We start from the raw sequence: 20,485 nt of genomic DNA, 5'->3' as shown, positions 1-20,485 counted from the left end.
ATAATTCATTAAAATATTTTAGCACTTTGAAGACATAAAATATATATATAGTAAATGCTAAATATTTTTACAGTGGGGCAAAGAAAAGGTTGGTTTCTGAATTTCAATTCATTACCTCCCATAAAATTAATGTTCCTTCTGTACGGCATTTCAGTACCGTAGTCATTCAAACATTAATGAGTGCAGAACTAAGTAATGAGTTTTGCACTTCTGCCCTTATGACTGGGCATTCATACAGTCACGGGAAATTCTTGGTCTCTCCTCGTTCGCTTGATTTATTATTGACTTAATAAAGTCACCTGTATTTAAAGATTATTAGGTTAAGCCTAGATCCTCCAAACCCTTAATTCTGGAGGTAGGTCTGTGTGGTGGGTGCGGTGCACTTAAACAGTCCTGGGAGCAGAGACTTGGATCCAGAACTTGTCTTTTGCAGGTGAGTTCTCCAAGCATCTGCTTTTATGCACTGTTCTTTTCCCGGAGAATTAAAAATAATAAGAAGGGCTTCCCTTCATTTATGAAAGGGGTTGAAGATAGCTTCTCTTTTGCAGCTTTAACCTGTGAAAAAGGAAGGTGAAATACAGAGGTGTGATTGCCTCAAGTCAGAGAAGGACACACAATTGAGAGCTCCCAGCTCTTGGGAGGAGTGTGCTAGCCCGTGAGTTTGTTTGGGAGAAGATGAGCTGGGGAGGGAGGGGCAGGGCAGGTACCACAAGTGTTTGTAAGAAAGGGTTGATTCCCTGCTGTTTTTTAAAATGGCACAACTTAAAGCTTGCATACACACTGCAGGGTTACTTGTTCTTGAGTTAGCACCAAGGCAGCCGATGGCAGTGTACCCATATTTGTATGTTTAAGCGCTGCAGCATGGTAGGGCTATCGCAGCATCCCTGTCAGCGCAGCAACCGTGGTGCTCTGTGGCTGAGGCAGTGCTGCCGGGAGAGCCCCGCACGCCTCTGCCGCACAGGGACAGGCATCAGCTCACGCCTGATCCGGCCCAGGCACCGTGCTGCTCCCTAAAGGCAAGGCCTAAAGAGGGGCAGGATTTTAAGGATGTATCTTTATCTCCAGAATATGAAGATGGTGAGAACCAGCCATATGATATGACAGCATCACGGCAACCCCATGCCAATGCTTGGGAGAAATTGAACATCTGCTGGCACACAGTACCATGCTGCCTTACCTTACTCCTTTCAGGACCTCAGCGAGTGTGTCCAAATAGCACTGCAGTATGTTTTCTTGATTACCAGATGCTTGGGGATGCTGTACCTGTCAGAGAAATGCCTTCTCTTGTAAAGCAGAGGCACAGCCTCCTGCCATGGATTCCCATTCAGGAATGCACCTGCCAGGCAAGCACACGTAGGCATCACAGTGGTAGGCATGGCTGGAGCATCCAGAAATCAGTTTGCTTGACATACAGGAAAAAAAAGGTCATTGGTGCCAGCTAGTGCAATGTGCTAATAAAGGCACAGCAGAAGCAGCTGGAGTGGTGTTTGCTGCTGGCCTTGCACTGAGAGGACATGTTCTTCACATGGAGGAGGGCTGTTTTGTGGCAAGTTGCAGAGGATGAGGTAGAAGACAGTGAACTGAAGTTTTTATTAGCTAATGCTATCAAAAGACAGAGCCCTGCACATCACAGGGAAGCAAATAACTTCAAAAACAAGATGGAGGAGGGGAAGAAATTAATCGGATGCAGGAAAGTTTAAGAATTACTGAAGCTGGGGGAAGGGATGTGTGTGCATGCATTTCAAATCATGAAGGAAATAAGGGACAGCTAACAACATTAGGCAGCCACCAGCCTGTCTGGCAGTGCTCAGTAGTCAGTCCAGAGGGTGCCAGCCTGCCCTGACAGTAACCAGCAGTGATAACCTAGACTGTCACCAGCCAGGCAGCCAGGTTTCAGGCTGCAAGAAGGTAAGAGCAAGAGCCTTATTTCTAAGAAGAGTTGCACTTCTTTGGTTTGTTTTGAGCAGCAGTGCTGAATTCCTGGTGCTGCTGCTGACAGGAACCAGCAATGCACATTCTTGCTGCTGTTACATTACTGATATATCAATTCCTATCTATTCTGGATGCTGCAGTTGCATTTTCAATGCGTGTTTATTGCCTTTTGTTGCTGCCTGCTGAAGATACTATGGGCAGATTCTACGTCTGATGCTTTGTTTTAGTTGCCTGGCTACTGTAAAATGTTATCTTAGCTTTTGCTGAGGTGTCACAGATGCTTTCTTGATGAGTGTCCAAACAAGGAAATATGTAAAAGATGCTGGTGAATGCTATGCTTGCTTCTGCTGGAGATGCTATGGTATGCTTAGTTTGCTTTGCTATTACAGACTGTCTGTAAAATAATGTAGAAGGTAGACTGAAACCTTTCATTTACACAACAGAGTCATGGTCAATACCAAAGGTAGTATTATCTGTATCTTTGTATGCAAAAGAACTGTTGTTGGAAGGAAATGTTGGGCAAATGCTTCGCTTGAGTGCAATGCATTCTTTTCTGGTAATTGTTACAAAGAAAACATATTTTTTCCTATGGACTGTATTGCCAGATTTTCTCCATCCTCTCTCCCTGTGAAAGTCTCCAACAGAAAGAGACTCAAATCTCAAAACTTAATTGGGATGTTGACTTCAAACTTCTTCCCTGCCAAAAACTGAAAATAACCAGTATTTCTTCTACTCTGTTTTCTGTTTATGCCTGCATAACTTTATCTCTTTACATCACCAGCACTTCTGACTAAATTGTTTTCTTGTACTCACAGTTTGAAACCTCTTCTAAAGCCTCTGAATAAGCTATGTTTCCTTCCAGTCAGTCCAAAAATATTTTGTCAGCAAATAAATAAAAAATTACTTTTAACAGCTGTTTTACTTCCTTCTTTAATGTTATTGCAAGCCTTTTCTTAATGTTTCTTGCCTTTTGGCAGTTGCGGTGCATTAATATTTACAAGATGAGATACAGTTTTCTGTTTATATTAGCAGTCCTCTGTCTGTGAGATCTGGACCAACCAGAATGCAGGATATCCTTTCTCATCGATTCATCAGGTTCATAATGTAAGATACAGTGATAAATGGCTATGTTGTCACTCTATGGATGTACCGTCTGTTGCCGTGGTGTTATCTACGGGTGTCACGTCGCTGAAATGACATTAAAAAAAAAAAAGTTTGTAACTTGTCGGCCCTCTTTTGGGATTATGTGTGCGCGCATTCATGTATCATGCCGTGTGGTTAGCATCTGTCGGCTGTATGGTGTACATACAGGACACGGGGATTGCCAGCAGCAGTCTCGCTTTGGGGGGGAGCTTTGACTTCTGTTCCTGATGTTTTTTGTTTGCTCACTTTTCCAAAGCGAGAAACCGTGTAAACAGCTCGGTTTGCACAGTTTCACCCCCACGATGTGTTGTGCCGCCCTTTCTGTGTTAATCTGTAGGCTTTGCCTAACTGAGGAGTACACTGTGTTTGCAGAGGGACTTCTGGGAAATTAGAGGTAACACTGGTGGTGCTCTGAATTTTCATCACTTCTGTGACAGTCACTTGTGTTGTGCATGTGAGAGCCTGGTAATCCGTATTGCAGCATGGTAAGGACGACAGCCAGTCGTTCAGTGTAGTGTTTCAGAGGAGCTGTAGGTTTCTCCTAATTTCTGTCATATAACCATTTCCTTGGAGCATTTCTGACAGAGGGGGGCCGTTTTGGCCACCAAGCTTTAGAAGCTTTTAAAATGTAAGTACACCATAAACCTGTTTGCATTATTTTAAAAATCAAATATATAAGGAGCTAAAAAATATTATCTCACGCTAGGAATTAAAACTTAAGCAAATAATGAGGATTTGGCTGGTCCACAGAACATTTAAAATTCCTACAGGGAGAAAATTATTAATTTTTCAGCCAGAAGCGTTGTATCTATGTGTGCTCCAATTTATTGTTGTCATGGTGACTAATGCATGTTACCGTAACCAGGCATGAGGCTTTAACAGGTGAAAACTTATAAAATGTAGTCCTTGTTAAAAAATGAATGCATTCAAGCCACTCAAAACCAGACCTTTTTTTGTTGTTGTTCTGTAGCAGGAAGGGTTTTTAACTTTACATTTTTATGAAAAGATGAGGCCGATGTTAGATTTTATAGAAGTTGTGTTGAGTTTCTTATTACCTGTGACTACCTCTGCAGCCAGGTGCCTCTAATTTGAGTCAGATACAAATCTCAGAGAATGGGATGAGATAGAAAAATGTGCAACAATTGTAAAAAACGACCTGGTAGCAGTAATCTGCTTCCATAGCTTAATTTGACATCAAGCATCTGACCCTTTCTAGAGCACTGAGAAGTGCCCATCTGCCCATTTTCAGAGTTAGGAAGCACTGTGAGGGCATAAGATACTGGTCTTTAAGGCTATGAGCTTTATGGTTAAAAGTTGTCACTGTGAAAGGACTGAATCTTTACCACTCTGGCACCTGGCTTGAGACCGTTTTGTGATTTTAATTCTTTATCAGCAAAATTTGGAGCAAAACATCATCTTTCTCAAGGTGACTGAGGCCAGAGAGAGGAAAGGCACTGGTTAAAGCCATGGGGAGGTTTGAATACTAAAACACAGGCAGTACAGCAAAAAACATGTGATAAATTGCACAGCTGTCTGATGAGCTGTAAAGTTAGATGAGGAATAAATTATCTCTTGCCTTTCTACTTCATCAGAGAGATAAAAATCTCCATACATATATTGTGTCATAAAAAATACATAAGCTTAAATGTTTGATTATTTCTTATAATTGCAAATTAAATATTCAAACCAGAAAATCCACATCGTATCGTATCTATTTTTAAAAATTAAATCAAACATCATAGTTGGTCCTGCCACAGCAGTTCACGAACATTGCTATACTGCTTGAAAGTGTTATAGGTGCTTAGGAAGGTCCTGAATCTCAGTACGTCTCCCATGCATTGTTCCATACAAACTCCTCAAATTTAGAGCTATTAGTAATTCATATTTTCCTACCCCAGACTTGAGAGATGTCATTTCAAGTCTTCTCTAGGTCAAATATGTGCCTACTTTGTACTTTTCCAGAAGTTAATTGCCATTGTCCCACCCTAAATCTCAGAATTTCAGTATCTGACTAGAGTCAGTCAGCTGAGAAGCGCCTTTTCTTCCTGGAGAGGTTTTCAGGCCCAGATTTATGAAAGTATTTAGCTGTCTAAATCTTGTTTAAAAGCCTTTCTTCTTTAAAAAAAATAAAAAAAGGAACTTGCATATGGAATATATAATAGGAATTACACTTCTAAATATCTTCATGGATCTGGGCTTTGGAGTGTATCCTGTTGTAACTCAGTCTAAATAGGTAATGAATACTAGCAAAAGTATTCATTCAAAAATCTAAGGAGTTTGGTAAGAAACTAAATGAAAGGAGACCAGAAGCCATTTCCGCTGAATATCAAAAAACATTTATGATACAGTTACAAAAAAATATGTTATGACTATGTATAACATGTCTTCTTCATCCATCATAATAAACTATACCTATAATGTTTAATTTTATGCAGCTTTTCGTCGCAGCTGCTCCCTCTACAAGGCACGCTGAAATATATGAAAGGTGCTCAGGTGCAGTGGTCTGTCAGGAACAGCAGAAAATCCTCTATCTCTGCATTCTCTTAACCTCAGCTGTATTGCGTGTTTAGATCATTGGAGACATGCACAGCAATCTTAGCAATTCTGTATTGTCTAATTTAAAAGGAGTAGGTACTCAGGTTATTTTTTATGTATTTAGAGAGCAATTAATGGATACAAATGAATGGTCTCCACACAGTCCCTCTCTAAGTGTCACATACACTAGTTTTATTAGCCTGGTTGAAGATTATTTCTCATGCTTCTTGACTCTTTTATAAAATTGAACCAATATGAGAGGTGATCACTGTTCCTCGTGTTATTGCCCTTCATTTACAGACAGAAACAATGCATTTCTCCATGTTTTTAATATCTTCTGTGCAGAAGGGAGTCAAACTATAAAATTATGTACTCATTTTACTCCTTATGTACCCTACTTAATTTATCAGTACTGTCCATCTTCTGCATGCGAGGAAAATCACCTTCAGACCAGCACAACAAAAGGTGCTACCCAGAGTCACTTATTCTGTAGAACTTTGGGTCCTACCTCATGGCCATCCCTGTGCTTCCTCAGTGGAAAGACCAATGGTCAAAAGGTGTACTTTTATAGCTTTTCTGTCCTGGATTTACTCCTGTTCCATCATAGCAACCTTTTGCTAAATGGACAGGAAATACCTCCTGAGATCTGCTTCCTTACACAGAACATGCAGGAGTGTACCTTTATTAGGGAAAAAAAAGGGCTATTTCAAGTGGTCTGTTAGCTATGGCCTTGAGCAGTTTGTAAGAAACAGTTGAGCAGACTGTGAGGATTTGTGAAGGGTGCAGTCCATCTTCTCTTGTAGTCAAATGCACCTCCACTAATAAGGATGCAGATCTTTGCTTCTTGTAATATGATTGAAACCTTATTTTATGAGGACAACTGCTTCTTAAAGAAGTCAAATTCCCACTTGAGATTAAATATGGTAGAAGGTTTTTATACATTAGTGGTCAGAAAGATTCGTTTCTGTGGATACAGAATGCCAAATATTGAAGCAATTGCTCCTGCTGCTTTCCTTTTAAAATTTGAGGTTGAAGTCATATCCATAGCCTGTAGGCAACTTAACTAGGCAAAACAAAAATTACAATACTGTATAATGCATAGATGTGCTAATAGTGCCAACATTAACTAGATTTGACTTGTTTTACGATGTTCACTTGCTTGAAGTTACCATATTGGCAGGGTAACGTTGATGTTTCCAGATTTCTCTCTTGCTTTTCATTGCAGAGTTGTGCAAATGTGTGTCATTTCATTATTCTGTGACACATGAAAATGATGTACTTGTTTTGTTTACTCTGTCCTGATTTAATTAGTAGGATGTGATAGTTTGCCAGACTTTTGAATGTCTTCAATAAGAATTTTTTTCATGTGTTTTTGATGCTTAACTTCTTTTTGCTTTAAAAATCTTAACTTCTACCCATATTCTGTGTGAAATGCTGATGACAATTTCTTGCCAGCTTCTACACATATTTTAACAATATGACATGCAGAGAAAATACACAGAGATAAGTGCAGGTAAAGAAAGAAGTAGCATAATCCAAATTGAAATAATCATATAGGAAAGGGTAAAATAGTTTAAGAGAGAGGAAACGAGGGAGGAAGGAAGATCAGGAAGGAGAAATCTGATGCCCTAAACATAGAGTGGGCAGGAGAGGGGAATTCAGAGACAAACCAGACAGGGTAGGAGAGAAGTGAGGCTGATGACAGAAGGAAGAGCGCTTAGAAAGAGGAGAAGGACTCCATCCATGGGTCATTTTCAGTTTACGTGAGCTGGCACTTGTTTGGCAGCACCACTGGTGTTGAGCAGTGTGGGTACTTGTGAACCAAAAGTAGGAGACATCACAGTTAAAAAAGAAATAATGTCAAAATAACATTTTTTTCTGCATGGACCTGCAATGTGGAAGGAGCCCCCAAGGACCCCAAGGTCTGTCCAGGTCCAGTAAAGCCATGTGTGAAAATATGCAATGGCAGGTAAGACCCAGACCAGCACTGCCATGCTGGGCCATTCCTGTACTGATGCCTGCGTTGGGTCTTTTTGGAAGGGAGAAGAGTGTCCTGTGAAGGGATTTGGCACCAAACTGCAGTCCTACCCATGTTCTCTGAGGGCTTTGAGGAAAGAAAGTAGATGACAGCTCAGGAAGGCAATCACCTATATCAATGAGAATGATGAATGTGGAAGGGCAATGTTAGTAACTCTACAATGAGACATCAAGAGAAGGTGATGAAAGTAAATATTCATAAAGAGATTAAAGAATGCCTCATATATTTGAAGAATGTATAAGTCGTCTTCACATCAAAGCAAAGTCTCAGTTATTTAGCCATTTAGGAAAGTTAGTTATCAGTTGTATGTGCTGGATAATGGAAAACTTATTAACTGTGTAGGAAAGCTTGTAAAACACATAGTGGAATTTGTGAATGGCATTTTTGTGCATCTCCTGATTTTTTTTCAAGTGCTCTTATCCTCATATACGTATTGTAAACAGTTATTTTTAAGGAACATTTCCGACGCCTAATGATTTTATTCTCAAAGCAAATAGATTTAATTAAAGCCTAATTAGATGACATGGTAGATGACTTTGGATTATAAATTAAATCATGAAAAATATTGTAGGAGCTGCATTCCCTTACTAACATGGCTCTATGCATAGAAAATAAAATTCTTGTTAATTGAGCACAATGGAGGGCTACTTTATAGGAAATTTGCCTGCAACTTCTCTTATATCTCAAATGACTGTGATTTTCAGACAGGAGACTGGGGAGAGCCTTCAATTACCTTGCGACCTCCAAATGAAGCCACAGCATCAACACCTGTACAATATTGGCAACATCATCCAGAGAAACTCATCTTCCAGTCATGTGATTATAAAGCATTTGTAAGTGTTGATAAATTTAATGGTTTTATTTGGGGTATATTAATATTGGATTTTGATAGACTGTTGGTTTCTCTTAATTTATGTTTTTTTTCAGTCACTTTTAATGAGACAGGCCACTTCCTCTGAAATACTGTAACTGTAATGAGAAACAAGGATGCACAGTACTTTTTAATATGAATTTTGTGATATATTGCAGCCCGTGTAGCAATAGTGTTAGAGAAATGACACTATGAATAAGTGGCTAAGTGTTGTAGAAGTGGCAGTGAAAGCAAACACCCTTAGTTCTCAGATGTCACAAATCCTTGTCTAGTACTTATGGAAAAATAATAAAACATAATATGGGATCCTCATACCCACCTTAATGCTGTGTGCAGAGAAGTTAAAGTCAGTATTGCCTTGCCTGAATTTTATACACCTGTTTTTGGGGAAGGGAGCTAGGAAAGATGGAAGTCAGGGTCCTGAAGCAGCATTTTCCATTTATGGGAAAAGGACACATTCAGGTCTCTCCCAGACTGATGACGACTTGAAGTACCATTAGCAGTCAGTTCCTCCAGGGCAGGGAGTATTTATTTTTACCTCCAGATAGCTGTAACTGATTCTCACTTCCTGTCCCTGGAGAAACGGAGCTTCCCTTTACAGCCAAAGACGATTAGTGTTGTCTGGCTGTTATAAATGCTTGTGAAGGAGAGGAAGGTCTCCTGAAGTACAGAAAGTCATATTGGAGGACTTTTTTTTTTACATGGAAAACACTTTTCTGAAACCTTGAGTTCCCCATAAACAGCGCAGGGCAGCTGATGCTTCTGGGGAGCCAAAGAGGTGCCCACATGAGGAAACTTACATTTTTCCTCAGGCCCACCTGGGGAAACTTACATTTCTCCTTCCAACTTTGCTGGAAAGCACTGTTAAAGTTGTTTCTCCGACCATGGTGTCTTCTTGAAGGTGGCCACCTAATGAAGCAAGGCTGAAGGAAAGGGGCTCAGTAGTTGTAGTGCCTTTAGCATAATAGCTGGAGGTTAACCAGTTGCCCAGAATGTGAGTTTTTAGATCCTCTTCACCTGAAGGGGCTTTGATCCATAACACTTATTAGAATAGTGCTCATTCACCAGAAACTGAGGCATATGAGGGGAGAGTTGGGAGCTGTTGGACTTGATTTAAAGCATATCTGGAAAGACAGGAATTACAGACTAAGTGCAGGTAAGACAGAGCCTGGCTTCCACTGAGGAGGGACAAAAGGGGTGTTACAGACCTGTCTCGCTGGAGCATATCTGTATCTTCCATCAGACCTTCATGGGGTGGAAGTTGTCATGAATGCAGTGATTGTCCCTGGACAGTGACTCAGCTTGCCTGCTCTCAGTCTTGCTCTCCTCTTATGCAGCACCTCAAACTCAAAAGGAAGCTTAGTGAATTCTGTTTCTTTACATATTTTTCATAGTTTTTTGTAAAGTGAGCAGATTTATCTCAAAAATGCCTCTTACCTCATTACTTAATCCAGCAGTAAATTCATAATCAGATGTAACCTTTGTAGTAGATTGGAAGGCGTGTGGATCATTTAAGGAAATTAAGTTGGGATTACCAGGAATATCCAAGTTACTGGTGATTAATGAATTGTGCATCACTGCGTTGTTTCAGCTCCCTGAGCTGTAATGACCTCAACCTTGTGGTGTAGAACCCTGGAAATTATAATGGGGGGGCAGCTTTTGCTGTATGGCACATTACTCAGTTGAACTGTTTGATGTCCTCTGCATTGCTCCCACATGCTCTGGGTCTTTGAGAAGGAACATTTCTAAAAGAACAGCAAGTGAAAGGAAAGCAAAATTCCCTCCTGGAATTTCAGAGTTTTCTGATGACTAAATTGGACAGTAGCTCTGTGATTTGTCTATTCTACAGTCCACCCTGGGAAGCGTTTCTGAGTGCCTGCAGCTGAGGCTTTTTGCTGCTGTGCATATGGGACAGGAGCTGCCTGTCTCTTCTCTTTCTTCCTCATGTGCTGCCGTGAGCTCAAAAGCACTGCCTTTTTTCCCTAATGCCTGACCAAATGGTAGCTTTCAAGGAAATACCAATTTTTTGTGCCATAGTCTACAAAAATAGAAGGCTAAGGATGCCAAAGCTGTCAGACAGCAGGATCCAGAGAAAGATACGGTTCAACTCAATACACTTTTGTTTAATTTTCTAATTTCAGAGCTTGCTTTAAATTTGTTGTTCTTTTGCAAGGGCAATATCAAGCTGTCCCATCAAATTAATGCCCAAAGTCCTATTCATGTGACCATCAAGCCCCCAGCTGGACTCGCAGCTGCTTGGTTTATGAATCTTTCACTTCTGCAGTCCTCCAGGAGTGCCCTTCATTTGTTCCTTTCTGCTTGTGCTTATCTGGTAGTGTTGGTGTTGCTCACCCTTCCATTTATAATGCCCTGTAAAGTGTTGCTCAGTAATTACAGTGCTGGCTACTGTCTACATTGAAATATTTATGCATTTTCTTGCAGGTCAGAGACTCCTGCAGTACACAATGTGAAGTGAAAGCTTTAAAGAAAATATATCACTTTAGGTCATGAGCCCAGAGAGTTGAACCAGGACACTTTCTGTTCGCTTCGAGCTTGTGTTCAGCTGTAACTGAAGTTATTTTTGTTTAAGATTAAGCTGGTTCACTATCTGTCTTGGTCAGCTTAGGCTGTTTCCAAAGGTAGAATGAAAGGTGTCAGGCAGCGGTGGTGGCCTGCAGTGTCCTCTGGGAAGAAGCTCCTGCCCATGGTGCTTTCTCTCCTCCTGCAGCTCACCTACCCTATTCTCACCAGTGGCAGGACTTCTCTTCAGCTCCCGTGTTGCTCACTTAGGACCGAAGACTTAAGAAAAGCCATGGCATTGCTCTGCAGTGAGAATGCTGCAAATGCACATGCTTAATATCTGTGTATCTGTCATGTGTACATTCACAAATGCACACACTTGTAGCGCCTATGGTGCTCACACAGTCTTGTTAGCAGGAACAAGACTGCTCACTGCTGGGCAAGAAGGGCAGGGGTGATGCAACCAGCTCCATCTCTGGAGAAGCAGCGCCATTCAGATGCAGAGTAAAGAGGTGCTGAGACCCCCAGAGGAACAGAGCCTGCTGTCAGGGTGCAGAAGGACTCAAACTGCACACACCAGCTGGTGACATAGTGAGGAAGAGGTGGGTGGGACAGGGGATGTGTCAGTGAGGCACTTTTTGTCTTATGAACCCTCAGAGATGAGCAGGGTCCTCTGAGAGCACAGTGGCTTTCATCAAGCTGAGCCAGGACCCAGCGCCAGCACCCTGCTGCTTCCTCTCACCCAGCCCTCCTTCAGATTCTGTGAAGGCTTCAAAATAATAGTACAGGGTCAGCCTTTTCTTAGAAAGAAATAATGATTTAAACTAGTTTTCAGTTTAGATTTATTTTCTCTGCTGGCATTGGGCACTGCTATTTGGACATAAATTACAGACTGAGTATGTAGAGGTTAACATTGCTGCTGCCTTTCACATCCATGTGATTGCACACATAGAAATACCAGTTTGGCAGATGTCAGCTAAAAAAAAGCAGATTCTCCATTTTTTAATCAAATGGTATTTTTAAGATGGAATCCATAGAGTCTGCTTGTTGTTTGAGTGACTGAGGTGATATGCTAGAAGACTTTCAGATACCATTTCAAAGACTGATTCAACACACTTGTTGCTGTGCATCCCTGTTTCATAGGTTGATTAACACACTGGTTTAAATGATTTAGCAGAGAACTGCAGAGTAAAAAAAGAACCTCTAAAGCCATATATTAAGTTGACTGCTACCAGTATGGGGGTTTTAGGCATTTTTAGTGCATTTCTGCAGATGTTTTTCTGTTGTGGAATTTTAGTTAAATTAAGTTTAATGGATTTTTATTGTAGTATTTAGGTTCTATGCTGGTAAAAGAGTTAAGAGGCACAGAGTCAACACAGGATGCGTGTGCAAAGATGAGGGTAAGTTAGCAAACATACTCCTTTCCCTATTGTCATTATATTAACTATTATTTAGTTGTGATTACTTAGACTGTGCTTTTTTTTGCTTTTATAATGTTCTGTTACCCATTTGTTTTTCATTACCTTTGCATTTTCATTGGCATTCAGTAGGAAGTCTGTTCTGCCTTTTATCTTAATGTCAAGTAACACCAAAATTTAAAGGTAGATTTTTATTTTGCATGTTTTGTCTAAGAAAAAACAAATTACATTTTCTCTTGAATCTTCAAGTATGTTTCATAGTACTTTCCACACACTTTAAATGTGCCCATGTCACATTGCTTTTAAAAACAGAATTTATAGCTCCTATATGATAATCTAGGTTGAATTTACTGTGTAAAAATATGTATTGGTGTATATATATATATTAACATGTTACTAAAGCCATTGGGTTTTTTTTGTATGGTCTAATTCTGTAGACATAACCTTATGGATGCCTTTACGTACATAAGTATTCCCATTTACTATGAGTTACTTACATGTTTACTGATTGAAGGATGAAAGGAGATCTAATTCGGTTTCACCTGATAGTGGAAAAGCAGTTAGGTTTCCTTCAGACTGGTAATAAAATCTTTTCCTATGGGTCTTTGGCCTGATGTTGGTTTGTAGAAAATTACAATAAGACTAAGTCTGTTTCCAACAAACACCCCACTGCTGGGAACTCAAAATGAGCCACAGGCCAGTTACACAATTTATTCCCAACTGTAGCTGTAATAACAGCAAACCTGCTTATAGAGATGGAGGACGTATTGTGCTCTGGCATGCTTAATTAATGAAGACTATATTTGTTTGGTAATCTACCAAATGTGTAAAAGTATGTAGCTGAATGAGTGAAATGCTTTCTTCTGTGGATCAGTCGTCTTTTATGCAAGATGCCTCTGAGCGCTCAATGTAGCTTTGGATCAATTATAAAGCTAGAAGATGTATAAAATTCATGAAATCAGACAGCCATTTCCTATTGGTTACATATCTGCAGCATGCAGACTTCTGTACGAGCTGTTTTATCTAAGGGCTGGCAGTAATTCATACTTAACAGATTGCCTGAAGATCTGTGGCTTTTCAGCTACTTACGTGCTAATCACTCCTTACCTAGGCTTAAAATCCTCTAAAAAAACAAACAAGCAAACCCCAAAACAAAAACACAAAAACCCCAACAACTTGACACAGAGGGATCTACAGTCACATACACGTGTTCTGGGGGATTAACTGAGGCTGCAAGCATACCATCTCCCAATTCAGTTTTCAAACTGTCAAACTTAGTGCTTCAATTTTTTTAGGCATATGCCTGTGCAGATCTTAGGGCAAAATTTGACGCACTAGTAGTATATGACATCTTCAGTAAGTCATTTGACTGATCAAGGAAGCTTAACATCAAAAAAAGTCACTCTAAATAATTTATAGCCATTGTAATGGTTTTTTAAGACAAAGTTGGCAAATATAAATTATACACCTGAAAAATTGAGTGTTTGAAAACTAATTTAATATCAAATATAATTTTTCTATAAGTATAATGGAGTTGCAGTAGTAGCCTATAGAAGCATACAGGGCACTTACATAATACAGTGACGGGGTTCATATGTATTTATTTTGTGCATTGTCTTTTGAAACCATTGTGCTTTAACAGTGTTTATTTTCTGGTTTGAGGGATTTTTACTGCAAAGAGGTTTGAATAAAACAATTCTTAATGTGGTTTTCATCTATCCTTTCTATATAGTCCTTTTAATCATATTCCTGTTCAATTCAGAAGCAAAAAACATTGACTTAATGGGAACAGATTATTAATTTAGCATAAGTTTCCCAGTGACGAAAGCATTTTTTTTTCTTTCAAAACTTTCTCCCTCAGGTTGTGTTTAGAAAGTTGTCTGTTAATTGTAAGTCCATGTTGTCCTAAGCCATCTTGAAGTTTTGATGTGATATTCATTATTGTATTTAAGTACCACTGGGCTATCATTGAAAATGTGTCTTCTTTTATAGTTATATTTTACTTTAAATGTACTGAAAAGGCCATTTCACTTACAAAAAAAGTGAAAAACTAGGTATATTATTTGACTTCTTGTCAGGTACTGAATTCTGTCCACTTGTCCAGTCTCTTTAGAATCAGTAAGATTTTCTGCATAGGGTTGTACTACCGTGATAGAGCAACATTTTTTAATTTTAGTATTTTTTTTCCATTTATATATTTCAAATTTATAACGTGCTGTGATCTGAAACATGTTGGTGGGGAGTCCATCATATACAACTTTGTGCCATGTTGAGAGTCCCTCCCCACAATTTTTTAGAATTTCTAAAGTCAGCCCCTTCATGGTTTTTAAGGAGAATATATGAAAATTAGGTACCTAATTTTTCTGTCAATGTGGCTTTAGTTTCTCCATCTTCAACCTAATGCTGCTCAAAAAATGTTGATATTCCCTGCATGTCTTCCCATCAGCACATGCACAAGGATGAAAGAAGCCTGTCAGTGAAAAAAGTATCTTGATCTTCCTTAGTCATTCAGAGATACAGAGAAACAACAAAAATTACATGTTTACTGACTGCAGATCCCTCCCTGCTAGCTGTAGATGCTTCCTGTGCTTTCAGTTACTGCAATTGATGGTTTTGGTTCTCAAGGGAAGTATCATGCGGCTATCCCTCACATCTCCTCATAGAGGGTCTTACAGCAGCCCACTTCTCTTACAGTTTAAGAGTGAAGGGAGATCCTAAATCTTCTATAATGTAAAAAAAAATAAAATAAATAAAAAAACATAAAAAATAAACCCAAAACAAACAAAAGTCAAAAAAAACCCCAAAACCTGGGAACCTCTGTCTTAATAACTCTTCTTGGCTATCAGCTGTGCTTCTCAGCACTGTGCAGCGGTGTGCTCCAGCAGGGCAGATGATGGATTTGTTTGGGGAAAATCATGCAGATGCAAAAGATTGAGCTCAGCATAGGGGTCAAGGTTATACATGCTTTTTGTTCCCACCTGAATTGCAGATTCTTGCAGCCATCCAAAGTTATGGGTATTTGGCAAGAACTGTGCCTATTAGAGAGGTTATACTTTATTTTTCCATTCACATATTTGCGCTCCAAGGATGGATTTATATTTTATGGTTTCCTATTTGTTTCCAGCTATTTTCTCTCACAAACTCCCTCTGCAGTTGACAGCACTGTCTCCTTATCTCCATTCCCCACCTGCTGTAAACTGACCTTCGTTACTTGGAGATTAAATCTCGCTGTCTTGGCCAGAATGGATTTATTAATTATATTTGAGAGGTGCCCTCAAGAACTTAAGAGCTTTCATCTTTCTCAGCGTGGAATAGGAAATATTACAAGTTCTGTTTTCAATCAGATTACTGCCTTCACTTCAAATCACCATAGGAACACAAAGCGAGAATAAAATGTGTTTACTTCAAAATAAAGAAAAGGAATAAAGTTTAATTGAAGCTAGGACGGTAGACTCCATCTGGCATTTACACATCTGAATTCCTTGACTAGGTAGGAAGGAGTTGGTTTTGTACTTACTGGCATGAGCACAGCAGCAAGGTAGATTCTTTCCTTGCAGTAATGTTAAATAACTAATGCTGCATACGACAATTGCACGGTCTGAACAGTCAGATATTTACTGCAGCAGTAGGGAACTTAGATTTTATTTTTGCATCCTGCCACTTTCCTGAATATTGTGTATCTTTTTAAAAGGTTTTCTTGTTAGAAAAGAGGCTCTTACGTTTCAAGTCAAAGTTCTGGGGAACCAGCAACATAATTCTATTCACAAAGCAGGTGTTTAAATATCCTGCTGAGTTAGGACCAAAATGTCAAAGTTGGAATTACTACAAAATCTTCACCCTGAAGGTGAAGATGAAGATGAAGCAGGGTTGACTCTTTCATTGAAAATAGGCACGATCTGGGACATTCCTTCCTCACTTCTTCCTGTGTAAAGTAGGAAGACCAGGATACAGATGGCAGTCTCCTTGTTTCTGCTAACCCCTTCCTACTTTTCAATCTCCATTTAATTTCTCCCCCAAAAATAGAAGTGTCCTCCATAGGTTTCCTAGTTAAACTAACCAGGCAAATGCCATGTCAGAATCAAATACTGTATTTGAGAATTTAGACACTTTGGTCTTTGTTCTCTTGGGTTGTATAGCTCTGTCTCTCTCATGTGGCTGCAGCTTTGGGAGGGCCTGCAGTGGAACGGGCACATGGATATCACTCAAAAGGAAAAAAATAAGTGGTAGGAGATCTTAAAGATGTTCAGTCCTTATGCTCATCCACATCATGCCATCTTGTGTTCTTCAGAGGATTTTATGTCCTTGAACTCGGTGGCTGAAAGGAATCCAAGGTGCAGAAGGGATGCACTACCCTTGCAGCAGCAGCAGAGTGTGTATGGATATTGCAGAAGCAAAAAAAACAACCCTCGTTCTCAAGTAGATGAGTTGCAGGTGCATTCCCAATGCAACGTTCATATTAATGATGTAGCTCGGAGGCATCCACTAATTGTAGAGAAGTAAACAGTCTTGTACCACAGGGATTACAGATGCTATCTTATTCCAAAAGGTATTAAATTATGTCAGTGATGCATTTTTAAGCCTTTTGGACTGAGAGAAATTAGTAAATGTTTGTTACAAAGCAGATTGTAGTTTCAAAACTGATTTCAAAACTAACTGGTCAAATGTGAACTTTGACTTTTTATTTCAATTTCATGTCGTGCATGATACTGTCAAAGTGATTCACTCAAAAGGAACTGTTTAATGAGGCTTCATAAGCCTTAAATAGGTGACAGACTTGGGGTATGATAGTAGGTGGTACCAATACGTATTTTGAAATGTGCAGTTTGATGCCATTGGGAATTAATGGGTGTTACGAGTATGGGAAAATATTCAGATTTTCATAGTCAAGTGAATTCCAGTACTTAACTGAATAGTAAAATTGCTAGCTACAGTCTTCAGCTAGCTATTAAAAAAGCAGTGTAGGACAGAATTAGATTCATTTGCAGAAGTAAAAAGCCAAGATGAAATCTTAAGATTTTACAGTCTCATAAACTTGTACTCAAAATTTCTGTATGGAATTGCTAGTGACTTGGTATAGTTGAACAATGTCTTTTTTGACAAATACACATTTTGATGTGTAGTTGCAAGATCGAGTATAATTACATATGCAGCAAAACCTAAAAATTAATGTGGTTTCATTTTGGCCACTGTATGAAAGCTGAGTAACCCAGTTATAAATGTATATACATGAAAGTACATGAAAGTGGTCAATGTGGCAAAGTAGAAGTACCAGTGTATCTCGTTTCCTGCTGGCAGGAAATAAACAGATGATATGAAAGCTGAAAAATGGTATTTTGGAAGTGGACTGGATTACACATCATGTTATCCAGCATATCAAGTGAATGTGTGAGCATTTTATTCGTGTACTTCTCAATTTCTTATTCAGCTGCTTTGTGTGTTTGTATGTGCACAGAGGTACTATGCTCTGTACACTGCAGGAGTATTCAAAAGTGCTGGATTAGTTCTGTCAGTTCTACACAGAACAAGGTATTGCAGTACAATCCTGTCTGGAAAGAGTTAAAGGCCCTTAACAGTTACAGGTCTTACATGTGCATGTATTTGCTTTTTTAAAATAAGTAGCTAGTTTATATTGCTTTATTCAAAGAACAAAGTCCTCTGCTTCTTAAGCCATTATTAATTACTTTGATTTGTTGGGCACACTGGGTGGGTAGATCACATATTAGTTGGGTTTTAGTTTATAGTCTAAAGAAATACCTAGCAGTTCTGCACAGCCTTTAATTCAAAATCAAAATACAGGTGGAAATGCTTTAAGATGTTAATGCACTTAAGACAGTTTGTAGTATCGTACTATGGAAATCTGTTTAGAGTCTACTTGTGGATATGGTGGTTTTTTCAGTGAAACTAAAGAAAATTCATTAAAAAGATTAGAAGTAAGCTTGTTCTCTCACTCTCTCCCTCTGGCACCACTGCTTTTGCACTCCGTTATGACCAGTTTTCAAAAGGAGGAACTGGGAGCAGCCCAGTCCAAGGCTACTCAGGGTTTTGGCAATATCCTCCATGATGGCAGCAGTGGGTTCAGATGCAAATTCAGAAGGGTCTTAAATCCAGACTTTTATTGTAAAATCAAGCACTGTAATAACTAGGCAATTAGGCAGAAGATGCCTTCCACCTCCTTCCACTGGACGGATCTCCATTCTGGCTGCTATGGGGATGAAGCAGCTTCATTGCAGCAACTACATCAAAATATAGGAGAGGCTGCTATTCCTGGTATTCTTTGTTCTGAAGAAGAGAGGCTCTGTGTCTTTTGAGGAATCTGAGGAAGCTGAACAAATGTCACATTAGATTTAGGATGGTTCTTCCATCTTCCTGTGTCTGCAGTCAAGCCTGCTTTATGGTTCTTGAGTTACACGTGGCCTACTTCCACAGAGTCATCTACCTGTCCTGTAGGAAGTGTCTCAGAAGTGGGAGCAAAGCTCCGTCTCTCTGGCATGCAGACTCTGCAGCATTAAGACTTCTCACTGCAGGAGCAGTGTACCTGAGGAGACATGGCATGCACATCTGTCCTTACGTAGATGACCAGCTGATCAGAGACAGGCGATGGCAACAAGCCTAGAATATGCTTGCTGTTCATCCAGATGATTCTCCTAAAGAAGTGTAATAAAACAAAGAGCCAAAGTTGCAGTCATAAACAATGAAGTTTTTAGGACCTATGACCAGTTCCAGGCTGGTGAGCACTTGCCCAAAGACAGGGTCCTGTCACTATGATTGCTTCTACATGACATAAAATCTAATCCTGCTACCATGGTATGAACATGCCTTGGAGCATTAGACCATATGTCAGCATGCACATGACATCCAATGCCAGCTTTCAGCTGTGGCTCCTATAACTTTGGCTCAGGTCCATGTGCTTCCCATAGAGGCACCAGATGGACTAGAATATTTTGTCATCTCATCTTGTCCTCACAGAGTCGATATAGTGGCTAGAACCTGAAAAGCTGAAGGAAAGAGAATACTGACTCCTGTGTCATACCTTCTTCACATACTCTGGGCACAGGCAGAGATAGGCACTTGGCCCTCATGAAAGTGAGAAATGTCTGTCCATGAAAGCAGTGGGATTTCATCTCCACATCCCAGAACTTAGAGCCAAAGCAGTTACTGTGCCTGAGCGAATGGTGTTCATATTGTATCTCTGAAAACTCACTTTACGCATCCTGGCAGCCACCTCCTCCATTCAAAAGAAAGAAATAACAAGCAAATAGTATGAGCTCACCATGACAACTCAATTTGTTAAAGTCTGGAAGCTGCTTGGAAATAATTATGTGGTGGACTTCGGTTACTGTATCGCTGGTAGTCAAGCAGGAGGGGATAGAGCTGTGTGCTTTTCATTATCGCACTGTCATAATAACCAAGGATGTTATTCCACTGCCCAACTGTCAGTGCAGAATTGTTTTCCAAAATCATGTTTCTACACTGGACTACAGTCCTCCAGAACACCTTTGCACAAATCCTGGGGTTTGTATGGTTTGCAAGTTTATAAGGTACAGCCACTGCTCCTTGCCAGCTGAGATAGTTTGGCTTAATAAATTACAAATGTCCATCATTCTCTGATTCATTTCCTAATTTGCCAGGTATGATTTAATACTATCTTGATGAGCTATTTCACTCGGATACAGTCTTCTGGCAGTTCATGACCTGGATTAAATACTAAAGATCAGATCTGCACTAGACAAACCCGGGTGAATGTGGAGCAGATAAGGAAGATTATTAAATTAAAAACTACTGGTCTAGATGAAAGAGGACTCCCAGCTTGTTAGTACAATGTGGCCTTGCCAACAGGAAGCTTCACCTTTATGGCAAATGGAAGATAGTGCAAATTAGACCAAAAAGCTAAAATAAATTAACTCAGTAGCCGTGTTTGTATAGCATGTTGGAGGAGAAGAGGAATTTTTGCTGCTAAGGAGGCGAGGAAGGAGATAATTACAATAATCAAAATGGGAGACAAAGAGCTCCTGAGAGTAGCTGTCAGGA

At 39.7% G+C, this 20,485-nt stretch overlaps 1 protein-coding gene across 1 annotated transcript in view; it reads left to right on the top strand.

Annotated features, from left to right (window-relative positions):
• ANKS1B (ankyrin repeat and sterile alpha motif domain containing 1B) overlaps window positions 1–20,485 on the top strand; it is a 54,468-nt gene that overhangs the window by 15,692 nt on the left and 18,291 nt on the right. Inside the window, exons 3-5 of the mRNA XM_010190238.1 lie at window positions 2,965–3,036; window positions 8,353–8,481; window positions 12,368–12,439. Of these exons, the coding sequence (XP_010188540.1) occupies window positions 2,965–3,036; window positions 8,353–8,481; window positions 12,368–12,439 (273 nt within the window). The remainder of the gene's footprint in view (window positions 1–2,964; window positions 3,037–8,352; window positions 8,482–12,367; window positions 12,440–20,485) is intronic.

The sequence above is a fragment of the Mesitornis unicolor genome, unplaced genomic scaffold, assembly GCF_000695765.1.
Source record: "Mesitornis unicolor isolate BGI_N332 unplaced genomic scaffold, ASM69576v1 scaffold19240, whole genome shotgun sequence".
Lineage (NCBI taxonomy): Eukaryota > Metazoa > Chordata > Aves > Mesitornithiformes > Mesitornithidae > Mesitornis > Mesitornis unicolor.
This window is presented reverse-complemented; position numbering and strand designations above follow the sequence as displayed.